General features: G+C 41.0%; 2 protein-coding genes across 5 annotated transcripts in view; both read left to right on the top strand.

Annotated features, from left to right (window-relative positions):
- Positions 1-1564: 1564 nt before the first annotated feature.
- znf574 (zinc finger protein 574) lies at positions 1565-19642 on the top strand. Of its 4 annotated transcripts, XM_084357081.1 has the most exons (11): positions 1886-2215; positions 2673-2704; positions 3966-4123; positions 8832-10026; positions 10439-10653; positions 10887-11066; positions 11742-11836; positions 14045-14139; positions 16198-16346; positions 16727-17014; positions 18626-19642. In XM_084357081.1, exons 1-11 carry the CDS (start codon positions 2178-2180, stop codon positions 19223-19225), a joined length of 3045 nt encoding a protein of 1014 aa, XP_084213207.1. In that variant the 5' UTR covers positions 1886-2177; the 3' UTR covers positions 19226-19642. The 4 variants fall into 4 exon arrangements, with proteins under 4 accessions (XP_084213208.1, XP_084213210.1, XP_084213207.1 ...); XM_084357082.1 differs by lacking the exons at positions 1886-2215; positions 2673-2704 and adding an exon at positions 1565-1647; XM_084357084.1 differs by lacking the exons at positions 1886-2215; positions 2673-2704 and adding an exon at positions 1788-1855.
- A 2089-nt stretch (positions 19643-21731) lies between these two features.
- grik5 (glutamate receptor, ionotropic, kainate 5) overlaps positions 21732-22451 on the top strand; it is a 106674-nt gene continuing 105954 nt past the window's right edge. Inside the window, exon 1 of the mRNA XM_084358621.1 lies at positions 21732-21796. The gene's annotated coding sequence lies outside the window, so the exon portion shown is untranslated. The remainder of the gene's footprint in view (positions 21797-22451) is intronic.

Genomic DNA, 22451 nt, shown 5'->3' with positions numbered 1-22451 from the left:
GATGGATCGTCCGCCATCCTAGAGAGTCACAGGTGTTCCCAGACTTTCTGACTCTACTGTATGTGTAATGTATGTGTGTTATTTCATTTATTTCTTCTCACTTTTTTATTCTATTAACTAATGCTAGTATTAAACTGTTTTGTTATTAATTTCCCCTCCTTATTTTCTCATAATCTAATTGTGCTTTGGCAGCACATATAAAATGTAATGCTCATTCTCATTCATCTATTACCACTGGAGTTCGACTACAGCCATGCTCAAGACCCTTGAGATAAAGATGTTGGGTAAACAACACAATCTGTGATAAAGACGGATCACATGGATGAATCCAGAGCATGTGAGATGATACAGAGCAATCATCGCTGCATAACATGACAGCCCTCCTCTCCTGAGACCTGAACCGTAGCCTTCGATGAAAAACATGCCAAGTCATCATCACGGTGATACGATATGTCAAGGATGAATAATGTTATTCTGCAGTGTGTCAAGCAGATTGAACAGTTTCTGTGGAGCCCGAGTGGCCCCAGACCCTCTGGCTGAATGCCCAACGGGCTCTTTAATATCATTTGGAGTCAGGTTAAGCAGTCTGGAGGAGCTGCTCATCTTCACAATCAGCCAATGGGGCACATCGGGGCACTGTGTAATTCTGGGAAATGAGTGGAGTGGGCTAGTCTATACTTTCACTGACCTCCGTATATAATACTTGGTGCAGCTGCCTGCCTGTATTCACTCTGAAGAGGATAAATCTGATAAGTGTGAGGCTATATAGTGTAGACTTAATACACCTCTGGTATTCAAGTACAGCTGAGTCAAATAACTGCAGCAATAAAACTCAGATTGTGGTTGTTCGATTACATCGCTTGGTAAACAATGTCGTTTATCAAAAACTGAAGCATTTGACTCGAGTGTTACTCAGAGCTCTGTGCACGTCTGTGTTGCCTTATAAAACCTTTTGTATGCCATAATAATATTTTAGCATACATTTTTAATTTTAGGAAAGTATGACTTTCAGGTACTGTTTATAACTAGTCCAATGGCCCTTTGCTCTTCCCCTTATGCAACTTATTTTGCAAACGGAAATAAAACAAAGCGGCCTATACTTTTGTAAGATCTTTATTTGAACTTCATGTTATTGAAGCAACCACTGTTGATGTTATCATGGTTTCAAGCAGGAAAGGGGAAACACTGACGTTAACCAGAAGTGACCTCTGGCTGAATGTCTGGCTTGGATCCTGCATGTCAAAAACAAAAACATATGCAGTTTATATGCTCTGCATGAGAGTTTAACTGCCTGTCCTTGCTTAAATGAGGGTTCTGACTTATAAAGTTAAATAAATCACCGTATACATTATTATCATTTCTTATTATTTCATGAGCTAAGCGTGGAAGTTAATTCTTGGAAGTTATAATAGTTTCTTGTGAAATACACTGTAGGGCCTATGTGCTGGTACTTTGTATGCAGAGTCGGTATGAGACTGCCACTGCTCTTTAGCGCGCTTTTAAACTACAAACCCCCTCAGTGTTATGTGTACTCGATCACTATTGGTGCATCTATTGACCGAAACAACCAATCAGAGCGAGCCTTCTAACATGCAGAAAAAACTGAAGTTGCTGTCCTATTTCCTCGACCGACAATGTCTGAGGACGGTGAGTTTTGTTGAAATACTTTAACTTATTTTACGCAAATGCTACTTTTTCGGTGACGTACAGCACATTGATATTTATGTATGGAGGATTTCAACGGGGGGAGACAGCTAATGTTAACTTTTAGTCTGTCGCCGCCATTATACCACCGAAGAAGCATATCCCGCCCTCCTTCTTCGGTCTTTTCTTCTTCTTCTCCTTGTGCTTGAAAGTAAGCACCACTGGTCCAAGTGGTAAAAAGGGGTTTAGACGCCAGCTAAGTTGCCTTCGACGCCCGCAATCAAGGACTGATCTCACGGTCGTTTTATTAGCTTGCGAGCTAGCGAGAGAGCTAGCTTCCACGCCGGCGGCACGATAGCCATGTTGCTAGAAAGATGGCCATCGTTGCATATCAGCAACACTGTGATAGCGTTAATATAGTTTGCCAGTTAGGTTAGCTGCTAACCGTTAGCTTCGATTAGCTGTGGAGCTGCTGTCAGAGAAGCTAGCTCGGGACAGAGTCCCAGCATGACGATCAAAGGAGCTAACATAACATGAGGCTTGGTGTTAGCCGGCGATGGCGTGAACTAAAGTTAGAAGTTATTAATATTTATCCTTTCCCTTGTGTGTCAACATCGGACTGACATTGTCCCTGCATATGACCTAACGCTAGCTAGCACTCATGAGTGTTTACTAGCATTAGGTCAACATCCACAGTGCATATCATGGTTTTTTAGACAAATGTAAACTACACATGGCTCACTCATAAAGGCATGTTGTAAAAAAAAAAAGGAAATTACTACAGGTGCTTGCAAGTAAATGGTTTAAAACGGATGCAGAACATCTCACATCTGACCCTTAAACGTTGCTGTCAGACTGAACAGTATTGCGCAAATCCAGTGGCTTGTATCTAACCACCTGTGCCAGAATAGTATAGCCTCTGCTGAAAAGAGAAACCAGACAGGCCCAAACCTCAATAGGGCCCAGTGGGGCATTATTGTTACGCCATAATTGTGTCTGATTATAGTCTTTGTGTTTCTTTCTATAAGCAAGACCCATCAAAAGACCAAAACTACAACAGGTGCCATGTTAGCTCATTGCAATAAATATGGTTACTGTTGCTTTCTTATGACTCGATCCCATATACACTGTCCAGTAGCTTTACATACTAATTCACCAAATCTGCATTTGAAAAACGTCCCAGACAAACACGCTGTTGCTAAAACCTACATTCTCCAGCTGTTTGGTGATTTTACTTTTTTTTTTTTGGATGAAGTCAATTCTTTTAAAAAAGAATTGATGTGTTGTGATTTTCAGTAGGAACAAATGTGTCACGGACAGGCTGAAGAAGCTGGAAAGCAGTGAGACTGACACAGCGTTATTGACTTTGGTCCAAAACGTGGAACATGGCCAGCGAGTCTCTAGACCAACTTTTTACACTGGTTGCACTAGTGTGCCTAACTTTATCAAGTTAATTTCTCAACAAATTATGAACGTGAAGAAAATGTCTTGTTGTTTTAATATTTGTCTGTCTACATACCCAGTTCACTGTTAAAAAATAAACTCAAAAGGCTATATTTTTTCTTAACCCTGCTGACTTTCTGGCGCACCAGTTCAATCAATGAAAATGTTCAGTCGAACTTGCACCCTGGAGCCCTGGCCAGCCTTATCTTTGAAGATATTACATTGTCTGCCAATTAAAATTTTCTACTAGAAGGCGTGTCACATTGATGTCTGTCAAAGGTATTGATGTGTGTCTTTCAGTGGGTTTCTTTATTTGTTTATTTGTCGAAGTAAAGTTTTGCTGGGCTGTGTAAGGTCTGATTGGTATCCGGCGAGTGGCAAGGTTTGTGTTTTGATTATAGTTACTTTCAAAAGCTGCATGAGCTAGACTGCTCTTCCACCGGGTCCAATTACAGCACATATCTAATTGATGTTGGAGCTAAACGTCGCCTCGGCCCATGAAATGGCAGACAGAGAGAAAAGGCTTGGCAAGGTTTCTACCTGAGCAGCCACCTGCATGGTCAAAATAACAATTAGCTCAGGCTCAGCGCATGGTGAGTCATCTTGGCAACCCCAGAGTTAGCCTCCTGGCACTTGTGTTCAAGCTGTTGTCTTGATAATGTATGCAGGCACGTCTTTTCATCAGGAGAGGGCAATGTTCACAACCTAACTTCAAATGTAATGCACTGGTGGGTAGGCATCTGTATAAGGCTCACGTTGTGATATTATTTTCATATTCTAAGCATGCTGAGTTTTGTGAACTGTTTCACCTTTATCTAAATCAGTTTTGCATTGCTGCGTTTCTTATGAAATGTTTTTGATTTCTAATCCCCTGGCAGCCATGGAGAGTTCGTCCGTGTACATGTGCTTCCCCTGCTACCAGGAGTTTAACACTCTGGAGGAGGTACTCGAGCACCAGTTGACATGCACTGCTGAGGATGAACAGCCAGACACATCTGCAGCCGCTACTGCCACTATTCCAGTGCTACAGGCTCGGGTAAATACTGGACCCTTTTTATCATGTAAATTGTATCTGGGTGATTTGAACGCAGGTTGTTGAGTTTAGCTTGGAACAAAACCTAAAACATCAATATTGCGATCTAACATCACAGCAGTGTGATAACACAAAAGCCCCTGGATCAGATCTTGAGAACGACATTGAAGAGATCTTTAGTCATAAATTGACAATGCTCTGCTACTCATCATAGTAATAGTGACCTTGATCAGAGCACTTAACATTGAGTTGTTTGTTATGATTTACTGACTCATTTCAAGGTGTTGCTGTGTATTAATATCTGATTTAGTTGTGGCCTCATTGATATAAAGTGGGTGGACACAATAATAGTAACAAAAGCCAGAATAACAAAACCGCTCCACAAACTTCAGCCTTCAAAATGACCATAGAGTTGGATCAACGCCTCATAAACGAAAGCTGAAAATTATAACCTTCACGAAGGCAGGAGTTATTGCAGGACTGTTTGATTAGATTTAATACGTTTAAGCTCGGTGTACTTAATCAAGTAGCTAATAATATTAATAATAATAATAATATTAATAATTGCTACTTGACATGACTCCTTTTTAATGTTTTCCTTTCCTTTATTTGACGAGATAAAGCATAACCAAAAATCATCATCACAAATAACCACATGGTTATATATCAAAACAGTTAGAAACCACACATTAAAAATGTGCTCGTTAGATGTGGAGATCTTCACATTACCTGTAATGTGGTTTTTGTTTTGTTTTTTGCACTGGAGTACTTATATGCCTACATTAAACTGGTAAACCTATCACTAAGTCATTGTACAAGCACATCTGCCAGACCTCTAACTCTCCCCCTGTGTAGTAAAGCCTCCAGATTATTCAACGGTTTTTCCAAGTACTTAAGTGCTACCTGGAACTGCTCTCTGTCTAGCTTAATGGCAAAATAACACATTAGCACACTGTTTATCAGAGTAATGAATCACTGGTGAGGCAAACAGGTGTAACAGGAGAAAATGTGGCAGTGCTGAAAGTGGATTGATTATGGGGTGTTCAACCAGGCTTTATAATTCAGATTATATTACAGTGCATGCTTTTTATTTTTATTTAACTCTCATGTTGCATAAATCATACATGTTGGTTGAGCTCCATTCTGAAACGTCTTCTTTATAGAAAGGTTTAGGTCATATGATTTAATAAAAAAGCAACATGGTTTTAAAAAATATAAGCCAGTACAGCATTAATTTGGGCATGAATTTGAATTAAAAGTTCAGGAAAACAGGAGGGAATGACCTGATAAAGGTCGCCGGCCAGATTGAAGTCCAGGGAACCATATTTACATGGTATCCGGCAAAGCCATCTGAATCACCAGAATGTTCCTCATGCTCCAGTGACATTGAACAATTTGAGTTCAAAACAATGAAGAAAAAAAGGGCAAAATGTCTTCATCTTTTTTGTGCTCTCCCCCTGTGTGCTTCTCTATGTAAATTCAGTTGTATTTCTATTGTTTTGGCTCGTAGTGAATTTGAGAGTCCTGCAGATTTTTGCATTTTATTCGGTATTTTTTACCTTATGTGTGCTGTTTGGAATATATTCTTCAGAACTGCTGAGCTCTATTAATTCTGAGTTCGACAAAAAAAACTATTTGAATTGCAAAATTTGAAAGTTGTTTAATAGGGCTGGTTTTTCTGTTTAACTCACATTCTGCTGAGTCTGTGTGCGACTGGCACCTTTTTCTTTTGGCTTTCCCATGACAGCCTCAGAAAAGCCCCCGGGGTTAAAAGCAGTCATTGGCCCTCGTTTAGCAGTATGGCATGGCTGTCTGAGCCAGTGCCTAGGCTTCCATCCTTACAGTCTTCAACACACGTCCATAAAGCACACTGACACTCATGACAGACAAATTGCATCCTGAGTTGCCAGCGGGAAGAGGAGCATGAGGAATGCATCAGTCAATGCCATACTTTCTCCTGATGGATCGCTCATTGGCCTTCTCATAGATGAAACAGCTGGAGAAACACTATAAAACCTGGGTACCTTATGGCTTCCTGGCCTCCACTTTGCCAGAAGCAGGTTTATTGCAAACATCCCCACTTCATTAGCTAGATTATCGTAATATCTGCGTATATTATGTGACATTACTATAAAACAGTGTGTTTATTTTACAAATAGCTGCAAAGAGTGTTTTTTAACCAATGTCTCTTCAATCCTGTCCACTAAACAAGTGAAAGTTAAAGTTTGCTTTTTCACTCATTTGGTTGATCAGAAGGGAACCCTGCTCTTACGAAACAAATTCACCTCTTCTCCCTTTTGGACCAGAGTATGACTCATCTGCAGCATCTGCTAACTTCCTTATCAGCATACTGAAAAATATGCACTTCACATATGGCATCATTGGAAGCTCTGCAAAAATGATTGATTAATTAGGTTATTACATTCGCTGGGTCTGCCATCTAAAACATGAAATCTTAAATTTTCTTAGTTTTGAAAATAGTGACACAATAACTGCATGGTCAGGTTGGTAGACCTTAAGATTGGCACATTATCCGTGGTTTACTAGTCTTGGTTTTCTGGCTGGTGGCTTGCTACCCGTCTCATAGTGTCTTTCAAACAAGAACCATTGCTTGGTAAGTGATGTGTCATTTTTTAGTTTCATTTATTGCAATTGACAGCAAAATGTAAGCAGTTGATAAACCTGTGCAACAGAGGAGTCAAATAAATTGGGAACTTTGATGTAGTGCCAATACCATGTCGTGTTTATTCAGCATTAAATTAGCATGTCCAAATGTTTAGTGTTCAGTTGCTAAATGGGCTGTGCAGACAAAGCTTGAAGGACAGAGCTGGGGCCTTGGCTCCACACTTGTGTCTACCATTCACTGGATGCAAATGGGTTTGTGGTTTTTTTTTGGTTGGGTGGTTACTATTGTCCTTTACTGAAGCTTCAACACCAATTAACAATACACAGTCAAGCCATAATCATTTTGGCAACAAAAGCTATTCAATTATTGATATTAATGGCAATCTAAAAATCTTTTGCATTTATCAAACAGGTGAAACAGACGTAATTTTTCTGTCGTTTCCCTTTCAGGATTGTCAATGAATATTAAAATCAAATATATAATCGAATAAAAAAAAAAAGGACATTCCATTTTGAAAACTAATATTCGATTGTGGAAAAAAAAGGCAGCAGCTGGCTGCTTCACTGCACTGAAGGCACTGCAAGATGGACAGGAGTCACACACACAACGTCACTTTCATTGATTGTCAAGGAAATCTAGGTCAAGCTGAGAAGAGCAAATAATTCAACAACAACTGTGTGGTAATGATGGCAGAGTTCACAACCCATCTCCGTCCTAGAGGAATCTAAAAAGCCTTGTTTGGAAATACTGGGATTTAGCATGTTCTCTAATCTCACCCTAGCTTTTTAAATAAAAAAATAGGATTTTGAATATTTCAAACCTGTGTTTTTTAAAAAGAAAAAATTAAATAAAATTTTCCTCCTATATGTGTAGGTTAGGGTTTACAATTTCACAATACTTAAAACTTGCGAGTTTCATGCATACAATATATGCCCGCAATTGATTTGGTATGTAACTTTCATAATGAAAGCTTAAAAAATGAAAATAAGTCTCACTTGTATCATAAATATGACAGTACAGAGGATGTGATCACACACTCAGAAATCTTTCCAAATCTCAGAAACCCTTTTCTTCATATCCTCCATTTTAATGCTGCCCAAGGTTTCTTCAGTGTGCAGTGTGAAAAGCCTTATTCAGGATGGTAAAAGCTTGGCCACTTATCAGAAGAATCAAAGGTTCAAACTAGAGGTGTTTAATATTAAGATGTAAGCTTTTATAACAACCCTTTTCGCATATGAGACCTCTAACATTGATGGGTTCAGGTTTCTGAATGAGGGAGTACTGGTGAGCCATCTTTCACATGTGTGACTGTTCTGAACACATTATAAACAAAGCTTTTTTCTGCTAATACTTCCAACAGATATCACGCTCTGTGTGAGACCAGTACCAATGAAATTGCTAGCGTCTTTGATATCTACACAACAGTGCAATCATGGACACTTTGAAATAGCATCTTTAAAAAAGATAGTTAAATTGTATGTGAGCTAAGGCATGATGCAGGGGTTTCTTAGCCAGAAGTTATCATAAACAAACATTGTGCACATTATTGCAGTCAGCATGCTATGCAATCAGCCATCACCTGAAGGCGGTCTTCAGTATTCACATACCAGAATGCTAAATCAAAAGCCCATAAATCATTACAGTATGTGAGACATGGTGGACAGTCATGATTGAGACAGTTTCAGACGTCTTTAAGCTCGACCTTGATGTTCTGTTTTTGTCATCTAAATAGATTAAGGGAGCCAATGTAAAACCCTGCGGAGTGACCCATTCAACCCTGATGGGCCTTTGATAGTTATCAGCCAGGCTGAGGCCTTATCTTGGCTGTCTGGAGCCCTCAGTGGAACCTTGGCTCTAAACACATGCTGCTCTAATTGACCTCAGTACCCCAATACTGAATTCTCATCCCTCATCTGCCCGAGAGAAAAAAATTATATAAAGTAAAAGCACTGCAGGTTGAATTTACTTCAAACAGCTATTTGATTTGTAATGCAAGAGTTGTTTCCTTTTGTACACAGAAGCACAGAACAAGTGAAATACTGAGAATAATCTCTGATGTTATTTTTTTCACCCTTGCCTTTGCAGCAACAGATAATAAATATATCTAAGGCCATTGCAGTACCACAGATTCAAGTTCAAGCAGCACAAACCTCCGTGCAACCTGTTAAGAATGTACTCAATCAGGCTACAACAGCAACATCGGACCAGCCCAGAATCCTCTACCAGTGTGGGGACTGTGATGAACTATTCAAAACCCTGGACCTCTGGCAGCAACATCGTAAAGAAGGGACATGTCAGGAGTCTCCCTCTGGGAGCAAGTCAAAACCTGATGCGCAACCTGAGCCAGAGGCCGATGCAGCTCAGAGCTCCAGTTCAACTTTGAATCCAGAAGATTCTGCTCTCTCTCAGAGTGAAACTTGCGAAGATCTTAAGCCAGAACCAGTGGAGGAACCCATAGCGGAGGAGGAGGAGGAGGAGAGGCCGCAAGTTGCAGAAACTACTTCAGCTCAGAGCTCTGATCCTCCTGTTGCTGTGACTGCTTCGACCTCTAGTCCAGAGGAGTCGTCTCCCAAGAGGAGAGGGGCAAACAAAAAGCCTAAGCCAGAACCAGTGCTCCTGTGTGTGGACTGTGGCTCATGCTTTGGCCTGGTGTCTGAACTTGTGGCCCACCGCAAGACCCAACACGGCTTTGAGGAAGCTCTGCACCGCTGCTCTGTGTGTGGTGAAAGCTTTCTAAACACCACTCTTTTTCTCTACCACCGCAAGCAGCACCGGCAGAAAGGTGAGGAAAGGGTGGTGGAGGCTCCTAAGGCAGAGGCACCAGAGGAAGTTTGCGCTCAGAACAATGGGACTGATGAGCAGGAGCAGGATGCCACTCCCCCCACCGCTGCTGTCACCAGTAGTTTTACACAGCCTGAGTTGTTTATGTGCACCCATTGTGGACAGAGCTTTAACGATGAGGCAGGACTGGGCACCCATCGTAAGGAGAAGCATGACCTGAAGGAGCCACTACACAGCTGCACCCATTGTGGGGAGAGCTTCATGAACACCACCCTGTACCTTTACCATCGCCGGCAGCACAGCTTCACATCAGAGACTGAGGTGGCGGATGGAGCTGAAACTAGTGATGAAACAGCCACCAGTAAAGATCAGGATACACCGCAGAGCTCAAAGCGACTGCTTTCCCCATCTGCCTCTGCTGGTGAGTCCGGTTCTTCACCCGTTGCAAAGAGGAGCAGGCCCTCTTTCAGGATTGTGAGTGGCGCCAGTGCGCTCAAAGGTAAGCAAAATATTTGTTTTGAAAGTCCAGTGTGTGGGATTTAGTGGCATCAAGCAGAGAGTTTGCAGATGGCCCATGTCCTGCCAGATTTTGACTATCCATCACATTTTCAGTTGCTGGTAAATTCGTGAGAGGATGAAATGATCTTTTGTTAGATTTCTTAGGTTTGGAACACAGCAGCATAACAACATCCCAGCATTTGAGCTTCTCACCCTTAGTGTGATGTCAGAGGAAAAATGTCCACCGTGTGTATTTGGCCTATATACTAATGAAAACATAATTATGAATATCGTAGTCAATAGATCTCCCAAATCCTGCACACTGGACCTTTTTAAAGCTCTATTAAGAAAATAAGGCATTTGTCACTTGATATTTTGGTTCTCATTGGAGTGTTTTTTTTTTTTGGTGTCAGGAAACAAAGGCTCAGGCACCAAAGAGGAGTCAGAGTGCAGCACTGCAGCAGACTCAGACAACACCAACCACCCTCCACCTGCCAAGCTGCTGCAGGACTGGGCCCGCACACCACTACCACATGTTTGCCCCTACTGTGGCAAAACCTTCACCCGGCGCGTCTTCCTCCGCACCCATGTCTACAGCCACACTGGAGAAAAGCTCTTCACGTGCAAGGTGGCAATCTTTCTTAAGTCTAAGGGATATTCTTCTTTGATGTAAATGTGATTCATGTCATGTAGCTGACTTTGATGTGATGATGTAATGCTTTTGAAGATGGTTAGTTTTACACACAATATGAACCACCAACCTCATTATATCTGACAGATTCTCCAGCATCTCTGCATAATTGATATTGTTTTGAAAGTTATAACTGCTAACTGCTAACTCTGATTGTTGTTGTTTTGAAGGTGTGCACAAAGTCCTTCACCAACTCCCAGAGCCTGCTGCGCCACAGCATGAGCCACACAGGCAACAAGCCCTACAGCTGCGATGTTTGTGGCAAAAACTTCTCGCAGGCGCCGACCCTGAAGAGACACCAACGCATTCACACATCCACACTGACGCCACGCAAGCGTGGACGCAAACCGGTACAGTCTCATTCCATTTTATTTTTAATAACATACCACTCAAATCAAAAGGTTTCATTCTAAAATCTAATATACAGGGTTTGAGATAAGAGAAAGAAAAAATATTAAATATAAATAGTGCACAAGATGGTGGAGGTAGAAGTGGTAAGTAGTGCAAGATAAGTGGGTGCTTATGGTGCTACATTAGGGGTTATTGTTGTTGAACAGTTTTTTATATTTGAAATGAAACAATCCTGTCGTTATGTTTGTTTTTTCTTAGCATGGAAATTAGCAAGAATTAAATAATCATGAACAAAACATACAATCAAAGTTAATATGAGACGCTAGTGAAATAAACAAAATGGCAATATACATTCAACATCGTGGGTATAAAAGAATTATGTACGCTTTATTTTTTGCAGTTGCATTTATAGTAACAGTTTAGATGTGATCACAATGGTTTCGAGAGTGCGGACATTTTTGGAATTAGGTACCTTGAGAAGTATTTTACTCTCAAAAAGCTTTATGAACACTGCACACATAAAAAAAAAAAATTAAAGTTTCTAGTCTTCACACTTTGGACATGGTATGGTTATGACAAAACCTTTCAGACTTTCTATAAAAAGATGTTTTTGGTAGATAACCGGCTGTGAAATCCTTTTTTATTGACCGTAACTGTTGTGTCCCTCGATGCAGGTGTGCACTCTGGACAATGAGGGAGCCGCTCATCTCTTCGCTTGTCCTCACTGCCCCTCACGGTTCAGCACCGAGGATCAGCTCAACCATCACAAGTAATAACAACAGCAACACTCCAGTAACATTGGTTATTCAGCATTCTGTATTTGCAGGAGTGGAATTGACCAGAAGACTTTGATTGCACTCTATACACTATATTCAACACTCTGACCAGCTCTGAACTTCTGGATTTCCATATAGACCAGAGATTGTCAATATTCAATAATTTCCAACCCTGTTTACCGTGTAAATACATTAGAATTATGGTTCCAAACAGAACCCAGGACGGGATTTAGATAAACCTCCTCCCCTTCGCCAGGAGCTGTAGTAGCTGAGCCGTGTCTGACTACTGAGCAAGACCTTTAAGCTGTGTAGCAAACACGCTGACTGAGATGTCTGGTTGCCCTTGAGCCGCAGCCGCATATGATTGACAGACAGAGGCCCAGTAAATTAAGATGATAACGATAACCCAGGACGGGGGAAGAGCCTGGTCCTGTCCTACCTGGCCGAGCAAGGAGGAGAGGATATACTGTGTGTGTCCGTCTGTGTGTCTGGCTGTCTGTCTGTCTGTCTGTGGCTGTGGCTGTAGCTGTAGCTGTGGCTGTGGCGGTGGCTGTAGCGGTGGCGGTGTCTGTAGCATATTGAATGTGAAAGCATAAATACTGTCATTGGCACTGACATTGGCCTTTGCAGTGTTTAAATTGTATGCCTTTTTTTACCAGAACGACAGTAATCTAGTTATAAAATGTAATCAGAAAGTTGGCACATTAATGTCAGTGACATGTTCAGGAAACCTGTTGACCATAGTTTTCCACAAATTTCTGCTGTGCTAGGTGAGAAAAAATAGGAATCAATATTAGTGCTCATCATTAGGGGTCGAACGATTACCGGCTTGACTGAATACGACGATATTTAGCATTCTTTGGATTATTGGAATCTGAATCAATATTTGCCTCCAAAATGTAGTTCAGTAGAAGTCTAGAGTAGCAGAAAATGGAAGTACTCAAGTAAAAGTTTGAGTACCTCAGAATTGTATTTGAATACTGGACTTGAAGAAATTGTTCTTAGATTCCATAAGTGGTTGGTCTAAACTTTGCAAAATTGATAGAAAATGTAAAAAAAAATAGTGGAAAATATCCTTCATACGATTGAGATTTCCAAGGTCAAGAAAGAACCTTCGGCTAAACAAACAAATTCAGTTTCCTCTTTTAGAAGATTAGAAAAGGAGCATCTTCACATTTGACAAGAAGCATGTGTATTCAGTGTTGCTCAAAATTGTTACTGATGAACCTTCTGACTATCGACAAATTGATTAATCGAATTGTTTCAGCTTAAATCAGTGTGTACCTGAGTGTAGTAGTACTAATACTGTAGCGTCACCCCTACTCATTAAAGAGCATCTGGCTTGAAGAAGAGGTGACCCTGACTGAATTTTTAATTCTCCCAGCCGCCTCAGGGTCAGCTGTTCCTGAAATATTGATTTCTATTGTCTATTTAACAGGGAACAGAAACAGCCTGGCCTCTTACACAGGCCTTGAGAGGTCCTTGCGCACCACCTCTAGCATCCTGCTATGCTTTAAGTAACTTTTGTGGTTAAGGGCTTTTGCTGGCACATTACCTGCAGCAGTATGATATACATAATACATATACTTGTATGTAATACTAAGCAGAGCTGTGTGTTTCCTGAACATCAACATCATCTGTGTTTGTTCTGATTACGAGAAGCTATCAAAAGAACCAGTACTTTATTTTTTCCCTGCTGTGAAAGCAGGTCTGATGCAGCATTAGGTGAATACATCCTAACACTTCTCTCCTCCCCTAAGGCTATATCCAGCGTAACGTTATGCAATGGATAAATATAGTCTTTCATGTCCTAACTCTGACTCCTCCTAGTTTACTGCTGTTCTTTTATTTTATTATTAACGTTTATACACTCACTTAATGCCCCTTATTTAACGTGAAGCACAGCTAAGCACATACTTGCTGGTAATCCTCCTACGAGTCACATATAGAGTGGCAGCTTAAAACCAAAACATGACCCCTCATTATTATAGTTTTTATGAGTCTTTTTTGGGGGAACTTATGCATAATTATCTAATGTAATTGTGTGTGTGAATGTTGCCTGTTACTGTGAGACATGTTTTTGTACGTCATTCTTTTTGCAAGTTAAAATATATTTGAATTATTTTAGTATGCTAAACAGTCAGTAATATACAAAATAGTTAAAGCACCGACATGAATATGTGTGTTTGTGTATTCAACAGACTGCTCCACACCAGCCATCCATTCCCTTGCCCTGAATGTGGCGAGGCCTTCAAACGCAGGAAAGACCTGGACCTGCACTCGCTCACTCACCAAGGTGAGAGTTCAGCAAACAGTATGTTGTTTTATTTATTCATTTATACATACTGTATATACAACAAATCATCATATAAATAAACAAATAAAACATAAATAAATATACATACATTCCCTCATCAATCTACAAGGTAAATACATAATAAATGCAATATACATAGAGCACACAATTGGCATATATTCCAAAAAATGAGAAGCAAAGCACCCAAACTATTCCTTATCTGAGCCCTGTTGTATTTACGAATTGAGAAAAACTAATTATGAAAAATTGAACATCTTTTTTATTCAGCTGTTTATATCTCACGTCTTTCAACTGTGTGACTGTATGAGGTATGATTTCCTCTCATCTGCTGCTGATCAATCTTTCCATCTCTCTGTGTGCATTATAACATTCAGGAAGATTAAAGATGAGATCACATGTGGTGAACATATCAAGAAATCAGATGCAAGCCCCCACAAGCCTGCTTGTAATGGAAACCAATTAGATATGATGTCCTTATCGTACTGCAGGCAGTGAATTACTATTGATTAACACAAAGTTGCTGTTAAATGCCCCCCATTGGTTTGCCTGGGTGGCCTATCTTGTTTATTTACAAACATACATCTATGTTATATGTGCATTGTTCCTCCGATGCATTAGGTCAATGACTTTCCATTGATTTGTGTCTGGAATGGAGGAGGAAGGTGGAGGTAAATGAATTGGGGGGCGTTGGAACGTCAACCTCATTAATTAAGCATGAAGAGTCAGCGAGCAGCAGGGGTCAGAGGTACGTGGCTCCTCTGAGAGAGATGATTGGTGAGATTGATCCATTGATCAGTTCAGGGCCATAGGCAGAGATTGTCCTTATTAAAGGTTTAATTAGACGGTCCCAATGGGGAGCGGAGTGGATCCTCCCCACCGGGGTAGACAGTACAGATGGTTAGCAGATTGCAAGATGTTGGCGTGACGACCTATCGACATGCTGATGAACCATCAGTGTCAGCGATTTCTCAGCCAGGTTCTCAAGAGCAACCCAGTGAGAGTCTGGTTTGCATTGCCAAAATACAACCAGGTCACCAGCTGATTGGAAGTGATCAGTCAACTGATCTGCAGCAAATCTGCAAATCAATCAAAATCAATCACTTAAGTCAAGTTTCAAGCAAAAAAAACAAAACAAACTAACTCATTAGCTTTTCCCTTATTATATTGCTGTAAATTTAATATTTTAGGGTTTTGGACTATTGGTTAGACAGAAAAGTAGCTTGAAATGTCACATTGGACTCTGATCACTATGAACACAATGAAAGTAATTGTTAGTTGCTGCTCGATTTTAAAATGTTAATCAATAAAGCTCGATGATTTGATTTGTCTACAAAATGTGGAAAGAAAAGAGCCGTTGTAACTTAACAGAGCTTCAGAATTATTGTCCAAAAACCTAAAATATTTGATTTATTATTATATAAAACAGAGAGAAGCAGAAAGTCTTTGAATATTTGCTTGATAAATGACTTAAATATCCAAGTATTTCGATTAATTTCCTAGTTTAATTGTTAAATTGTGTTGCCATTTGATTAATTGTCATACTAGGGAAAGCACAGGTGTTCCTAATAACATGAATGATTGCTCTGCTCTGTTCAAGTGGCCCAGTCAGTCATGACAGTGTGACAGTTAATCAGCGACAAGGAGACTGAAAAGGAATTCAGCCATTGCTCATTTTGATTACTTACACCTGTATTTTTATTACTGTGACATGTCTAAAGACCTGTTGCTAATCACTTATTCCAACAGTTCATTCTTTACATCTTGTGGCATATATTTGTTGAGGAGCTACCTTGTGTGTTCACATTATAGGCAATCATTGACCACAGGTGCTTTCTATGTCGACACTGAAAAATTGGCTGCATTTGAGTGTTTGAGTACTGTAGCCAATCACCTGTCACTGCATGACTGCTGGCATGACGGCTGGAAATCACCAAACTCAAATCAACCAACCGATAATTAGCATGGCACAGGAGCGATCATGCAGCATGAACAGAGAGTATGACTACCTGCCTAACACCTGACACTGCTCCATTACAGACAAGCAGCCAGCGATGTGTCCGCACTGTTCCTCCCAGTTTGTGAACCAGTCAGTGCTGGAAATCCACATGCAGCGTTGCCCTACCACAGAGGAGGAGAAGACCGCTGGTCGTGGACGCGGCCAAGGCCGAGGACGAAGCACTGGACAGGTGGAGAGAAAATCATGAAAATTAAAAATGATTGTTCTTTTTTTCAGATTTGTTTTTAACAATTACTCAGGCAATGTGTTGAAATCCTGCTATCAATTTACCTCTTTTGTTTGTAGATTTTTATTTTTGTCATTTTGCCTTTTATTAGTTTGCTAACGGTCCAGACAGAGAGAAAATGTGGGGTTTGATAAAGCTGGGTGACATCTAACAAAGGTCCCTCGTTTTAATCAAACTGTGACGTTGTGGTTACGTCTCAGTCAGACCACGAGGACAGCGACCTTTTCTCTTTTCATTAATTGCTCTCGGCTGTCTATTTTTCATATCCTGCCTTCCTTTTTTTCATCCTTCTTTCCTCCCTCCTCCCTTTATTCTTCCGTCAGATTGAGTGTGACCTATGCGGCCACCGTTGCATGACCCAGGAGGGCCTTGACCTCCATCGGTTATCCCACACTGGCCAGACTCCCCTCAAATGCCCAGTGAGGCCCTGCCGCCGACGCTTTACCTCCAACAGTGCCCTGGAGGAGCATGTGATGGCCCACTTCCAAGGAACGCTCAGCAAGTCCAAAAACCGACCCCGCTTTCGCTGTCAGATTTGCCACAAGGATTTTGCCTACAATTCCACCTTCAATGTTCACATGAGGACACATACTGATGAGAGGCCCTTTGAGGTAAGAAAGCTAGAGGCAATGGTGTGTGTGTGTCTGTGTGTCTGTGTTTGCGTGAAAAGGGGATTTCTCTGAGCCTTCTGGAACTTATTTTGTCCTTCTTACACAAGACTTTCAAACCCTTAACATCCATATTTCAAATGGAAATCCAGCACAGCCTCACCCCCCATGGTCACACCCGTTCATGGCTGTGGCCATCTCTCTGGTTCTGGACCATGGCCATTTGTGCAGTGTGTGTCCTGCGGGTGTTTCCTCCCTCCCTGTGTACCTGTGATTAATGGCAGGGCTGAGTTAGGGCCTGTCAGCTCCCCTCTGTGCCTGTTACTATTCTGGGACTCTCTCCCTCTCTCTCCGCTGCTCTGGTGACGAGGCAGGACATCAACTATGGACCCACCCAAGTCCATCTCAGCACATCGGACTGTAGGAATTGATTTAATGTTTGTGGCTTTGCTTTGAGTCATATCTATCAGCCATGCTAAGGATTGAGGTCCAAGGAGCACTGGTCCTCAAACACACCAGCGGTTGTGGGGATGAATTTTAATTTAAATCAAATATACTGTGCATTCCTGAAGGGACATTTATATTTGCTGACTATATAAAAAGCAGACTCACCAGAAGAGGTAGTTTTATTAGAGTATATCTCCCAGAGATTATGAAACTGCAGAACTGACAACAGGGATTACACTTTCAATCTGAGTGTCCCCAGTAGGAATCAAAGCACAGCAGAGTCATTCTTTTGTATTGCTTTAGGTTTAATCAAGTATCTACTTGTAGTTCATTGTCTGCACTCAGGTGGTAACAAGCAGAGAGCGAGTGTAAGGTGGCAGCAAAGGTACGACTGGAATTGTTAATGTGATTACTTTATTTATAAATAGTTTGGCTCTCAGCAGACTGGCAGGATTTATTTTTAGTGTCTACTCTTCCAGTTGATCATGCTATGCAACGATTAATTGATTAGTTGATAGACAAAATGTAGCAGAAATAAATATATTATACAGTTGTTCAAGATTCTTGTTTTTCTATGAGAGTAAACTTAATATCTTAGTGTTTTGGACTGTTGGACTGTCGGGACAACTCACATTTTTTTGTGTTTCTGCAGCATTCAAGCAAAACATTAAGATGACATCACTTGATAAATATCTATCTATATATATGTTGCCCCTCAGTAGCTTTTCTGCCACTCTCTGGTTGTAACCATGGTGATTTCGCCCTGCCGTTACATCATGTGCATAGCCTCTGTTCCTGTATTCTTTCATATCTCAAAACATATAGCTGAAAACCAAAATACTGCAATTTCAGTTGTTCCAGTATCATGCATCCCTAGACCAGAGACTTAATTGATTTATTGTGTGAAAATAATCTGCAGATTAATCGATAACGAAAAGAATTGTTCGTTGCAGTGTAACACACTTGTTTAGTTTTTATTGCCTTCCCTCATACCCTGTTCTCTCTGCTCTTCCTCTACACCAGCCAGAGCGGAAGTGCTGCTTCTGCAGAAAAATATAGAGAGCTCTCAGAAAATATTAATTGCAGTTGAGTTTTGTGCACTGGCTCTGTTGTGAACTGTATTTTCTTGCCATCCTCTTACCTTTTCTTTAATATTTTGTCCACCAGTGTGCCACATGTGGCAAGCGCTTCCGCCAGCTGCCCCACCTGCAGGACCACGAGCGCATCCACAGTGGACTGCGGCCTTTCTGCTGCTGGATCTGCGGCAAGAGTTTCAGCGTGGCCGCCCGGCTCACTGAGCACGCCCGCACCCACAGTGGCGAGAAGCCCTACCCATGTTCCCACTGCCCTGCCGCCTTCCGCTCCCGCTCCAACCTGGATAAACACATCCGGCTACACGGTGACCTGCCTTTGGATACCATTGACGAGGTAGCGCAGGCTGCTGAGGCTGCCCATGTCCAGAAGGTGCTGGAGGGGGCCAAGGTGCTGTCTACTGTGACCACCACAGGGGATGTTGAGTCTGGCACGGTGCAGACCATCTATGTCCTGCAAGGGGGCGAAGGAGGTACAGAGACGGTCATGATACCGTCTGATCAGCTCAGTGGCATTGAGGGGGCCTCACAGGTCGTCATCCTGCCCTCCTCTGTTCTGGGAGCTCAGGGCATCACTGTTCCCACGATCACCATGGATGGGAATGAAATCACCATGGTGGAGACGAGCCAGTCGCCGCAGCACGCTATTGAGTTCATTGTGGAGGAGACTGTATGAAAACTATTGTGTAAAGGACAACACAGAAAGACTGCAAGATTAGCTGAGAATATAGACTGTTGATGGAGTGCAAAGTTTGATGATTGAAGGATTGCCAGTTATTTCCTTGAATGTAAATAGTTTGATAGGTTTCTGAGCCAGTTTCAATAAAGGTCCCATCCTGTGTAGAAGTACCATTTTACATCTTCCCTTGGGCAAAAACTCAATAAAGGTGGCAGTGTAAATCAAATTAATTTTAAGTTGATGCACAGAATGTACCCTAGATTAGTCTTCCAACTGATTGGAAAAACGGGTTGTAAAATCGGCCCAGGATTGTATGCAGTCGTGTATTTACGGCCCCTGTTTATTAGGGGGAAGACCAGTGGTGGCCCATGAAATGTCTTCTGCTTTCTTTATAATAAAACGCTTCAGCTTTCACACTTGTGAACGTCCATCATTTTATAAGGTGGATGACACAAGGGCATTGCCACCATCCCATCAAATGGGATTGACTTTATAGGTTCTGCTGTAAATGGCCACTTCTGCCATTTGACAAACAATATGAGGTCTCCTGCTGAGAAATATACAGACCACTCAGCAGGAGTACAGCTGCTCAAACCGCTCTGTCACGCGCACTTACGTTAGTGGAAGGCAGAATGAAGTAGAATTGTGTGTGTAGATCAACCCTAATGTTCCAATAATTTGTAGGACATTATGTAATTGATTGGTTTTGAGCTGTAATTAAATACAGTAATCGCAGATACGGTAGGATTTACGATGATTTAGCTAAAGTAGGGCATTATGCAGTGGCAAGTAGTCCAATGAAATTATCCAGCACTTGCCGTATAGTTATCAAAAATAATGATCCTATTTGTGTCTGAATGGGAAGAGGCATAATATGATATAAGTTTTGCCGGCGCTGCAGTAGCCCATTATAGGCTTCTAAAGCGCAGTTTATGGCTGTCTCCCACCCAGTGATTGCTGACAGGGGGGGTTTGAAACCACACACACGCAGAGGCACTCAGTCTTAGTTTGTTTTCATGTCATGGAAGGAGAAATGCTGATGATTGTGCAGGGAAACTGAAATGGGGGAAATGGCAGCATTTCTGCAGGGTGAGAAGCATATCAGGAAATAGAGGGCTCCTGAGGAGCAAAAAGGAGCTGCTGCCAAGAATTTAGCTGCTCTTCGTTTCTTTTCTGAGAGAGTCAACAGGCAACCAGTCGATAAATACGTGTTTTTTTTTCCTCCCTTCCTGGCAAATCTTGAGAGCTGATATTCTGGTGGAGTGCTGTTTATCATACCTGCTGCCTAACATTGAAAGTGAAAAACACCAAACACACAGATGTGTAATGAAATTGTTGATGCTGGAGGTGAAATCATGAGACACATGCTCCAGGGAAGCCGTCTGACTGCAGTTTAATGGTCTATTTGCCGTACAGAAGACAATATATTGTCTTGCTGTTTTCATTCCTTTGCTCAGACTTGAGCTTGTGGATTTGTCTTTTGTTCTGCGTTGGGATAAACAAAACAGCTATTCCCCACAGTCATACAGAGTCTTGAAATCCAGATTTAAATGTAATTTAAATCCTCCTCAGTCTATAGCTTCACTTGCGGCTTTAAATGTGATTTATACATCATGTCACGGTGCCAAGACGTGAGCTGACAGATTTGATCTGGTTTTACTTGCTGTGTGTCTTGGTTGTTAAACGGCAAACACACAATTGTAAATATTGAGATGGGGAATAGCTGTGGTCAAACAAATGCAGCTGATTTCAGCAGCTCTCTGTTGATAATGACAATGAAAATGGAGCATTTAAATTAACTGTCGGCAAATAAATACAGCTGGAGCTTGATGTATAAAAATGAATGAAACTGCGAATAGATGCAGAAATAACCAAACCAAACAATTATGTTTACAGTCTAATATTGGATTAAAAATATCATTTATGATGTTAAGACATTGTACTAATGACCTAATGGGAGCTGTTACTTTCAAAGATACCTTTTGAAACAAGAAACACACCTTCAGTTCACTGGAGATTCTCCCTGAAAACTTACATGGTCTGCGTTTAACTGAATAGCCGTTTCTATTTTGCACCTCGCTGACGAAAACACAAACCAATATACTTTAAATGATTTATAATCATCCATGCACACAGCTGAGAGGAATATAAACTACTGTATTTGCTGGCATGTGCAATTACGTATTTAAATTATTCATGGCATTGATAGGCTGTAAGAAGCAGCCAGAGAGAAGAGGGCTTTTATTTATTTTTAATACAACCAAATGAAATGGACAATTATGCAGATATGGCTCTAAAATCACCATCAGATTTAGAAATGTAATTCTTGCAAATGGGGGAGAAAAAAAGAGAGAAACAAGCACATGCAATAGATGCTCTCACCCTGGGCATCCCTTTTTTTTTATATATATATATGTATATATATATATCATAAACACTAAAAATACTGAAGTGACCCTCAGGAGAGGATGTGCATGTTCAGCTCTCACAGCAGTAAACCCGCTGACATCACAGTGTCCCGTGCAGGTGGAGGACACCACCAGCTCTGTTTTTGGCTCACACCTCCAGGTAAGAATAGTACCAGGGCAGCTTTGAAGTAGACACACGGGTTTATAACAGCTGGAAGTTGATTTCGATTTTAAATGTGGATTTTAAAAAAGGTTTTTTTCTCCTCCTATGGTCAGTGTTAACTGTGTACAACGTTTGGTCAGATGCCGTTAATGTCATGTTTGTACAGGTGGCACAAGATGGACGTTCAGCCGGAAGTTAACGCTAGCTAGCTTACTTTTAGCTAGCATACCGACAAGCATTTTAATCTATTTCAACCATATATACAGTACTTGTAGACATTTTAACCACTTCCCTATTTAAGCATTTTCAACTATATATCCCCTTCATTACTTTTAGCTTGCGTTATTTTAACAATTTCTCCATGAGCTACCTGGCAATTATCTTAGCTAAATACTTCCACCAGCACTTGTCTGTTAATGTTAGCTACTCTTAACGTTAGCTGTTTTAACAGTTTACCAATTAAGTAATTTCAACTGTTTTTTATCCATAAATGTTACTTTAATCAAGCTTAACCATTTATGTTTTTAAGGGTTTTAATCCTTCATAGATGTAAAATGTACTTAGTATGATAGCTGTCAATTTTCTTTCCATGGCATACCTTAAAAACAGTGTATCACCGCAACCCTTATTTCAATCTCTACATCCATTTATC

This window comes from Pagrus pagrus (assembly GCF_965226575.1).
Source record: "Pagrus pagrus genome assembly, chromosome: 7".
Classification (NCBI taxonomy): Eukaryota; Metazoa; Chordata; class Actinopteri; order Spariformes; family Sparidae; genus Pagrus; species Pagrus pagrus.
This window is presented reverse-complemented; position numbering and strand designations above follow the sequence as displayed.

Bases quoted from the DNA above. Each gene is read 5' to 3' on its own strand.
- znf574 (XM_084357081.1), top strand. From the start codon at position 2,178: ATGAGGCTTGGTGTTAGCCGGCGATGGCGTGAACTAAA. The intron at 10,027-10,438 runs GTAAGCAAAATA...TTTTGGTGTCAG, and splicing joins TGGCGCCAGTGCGCTCAAAG to GAAACAAAGGCTCAGGCACC. The intron at 11,067-11,741 runs GTACAGTCTCAT...CCCTCGATGCAG, and splicing joins GCAAGCGTGGACGCAAACCG to GTGTGCACTCTGGACAATGA.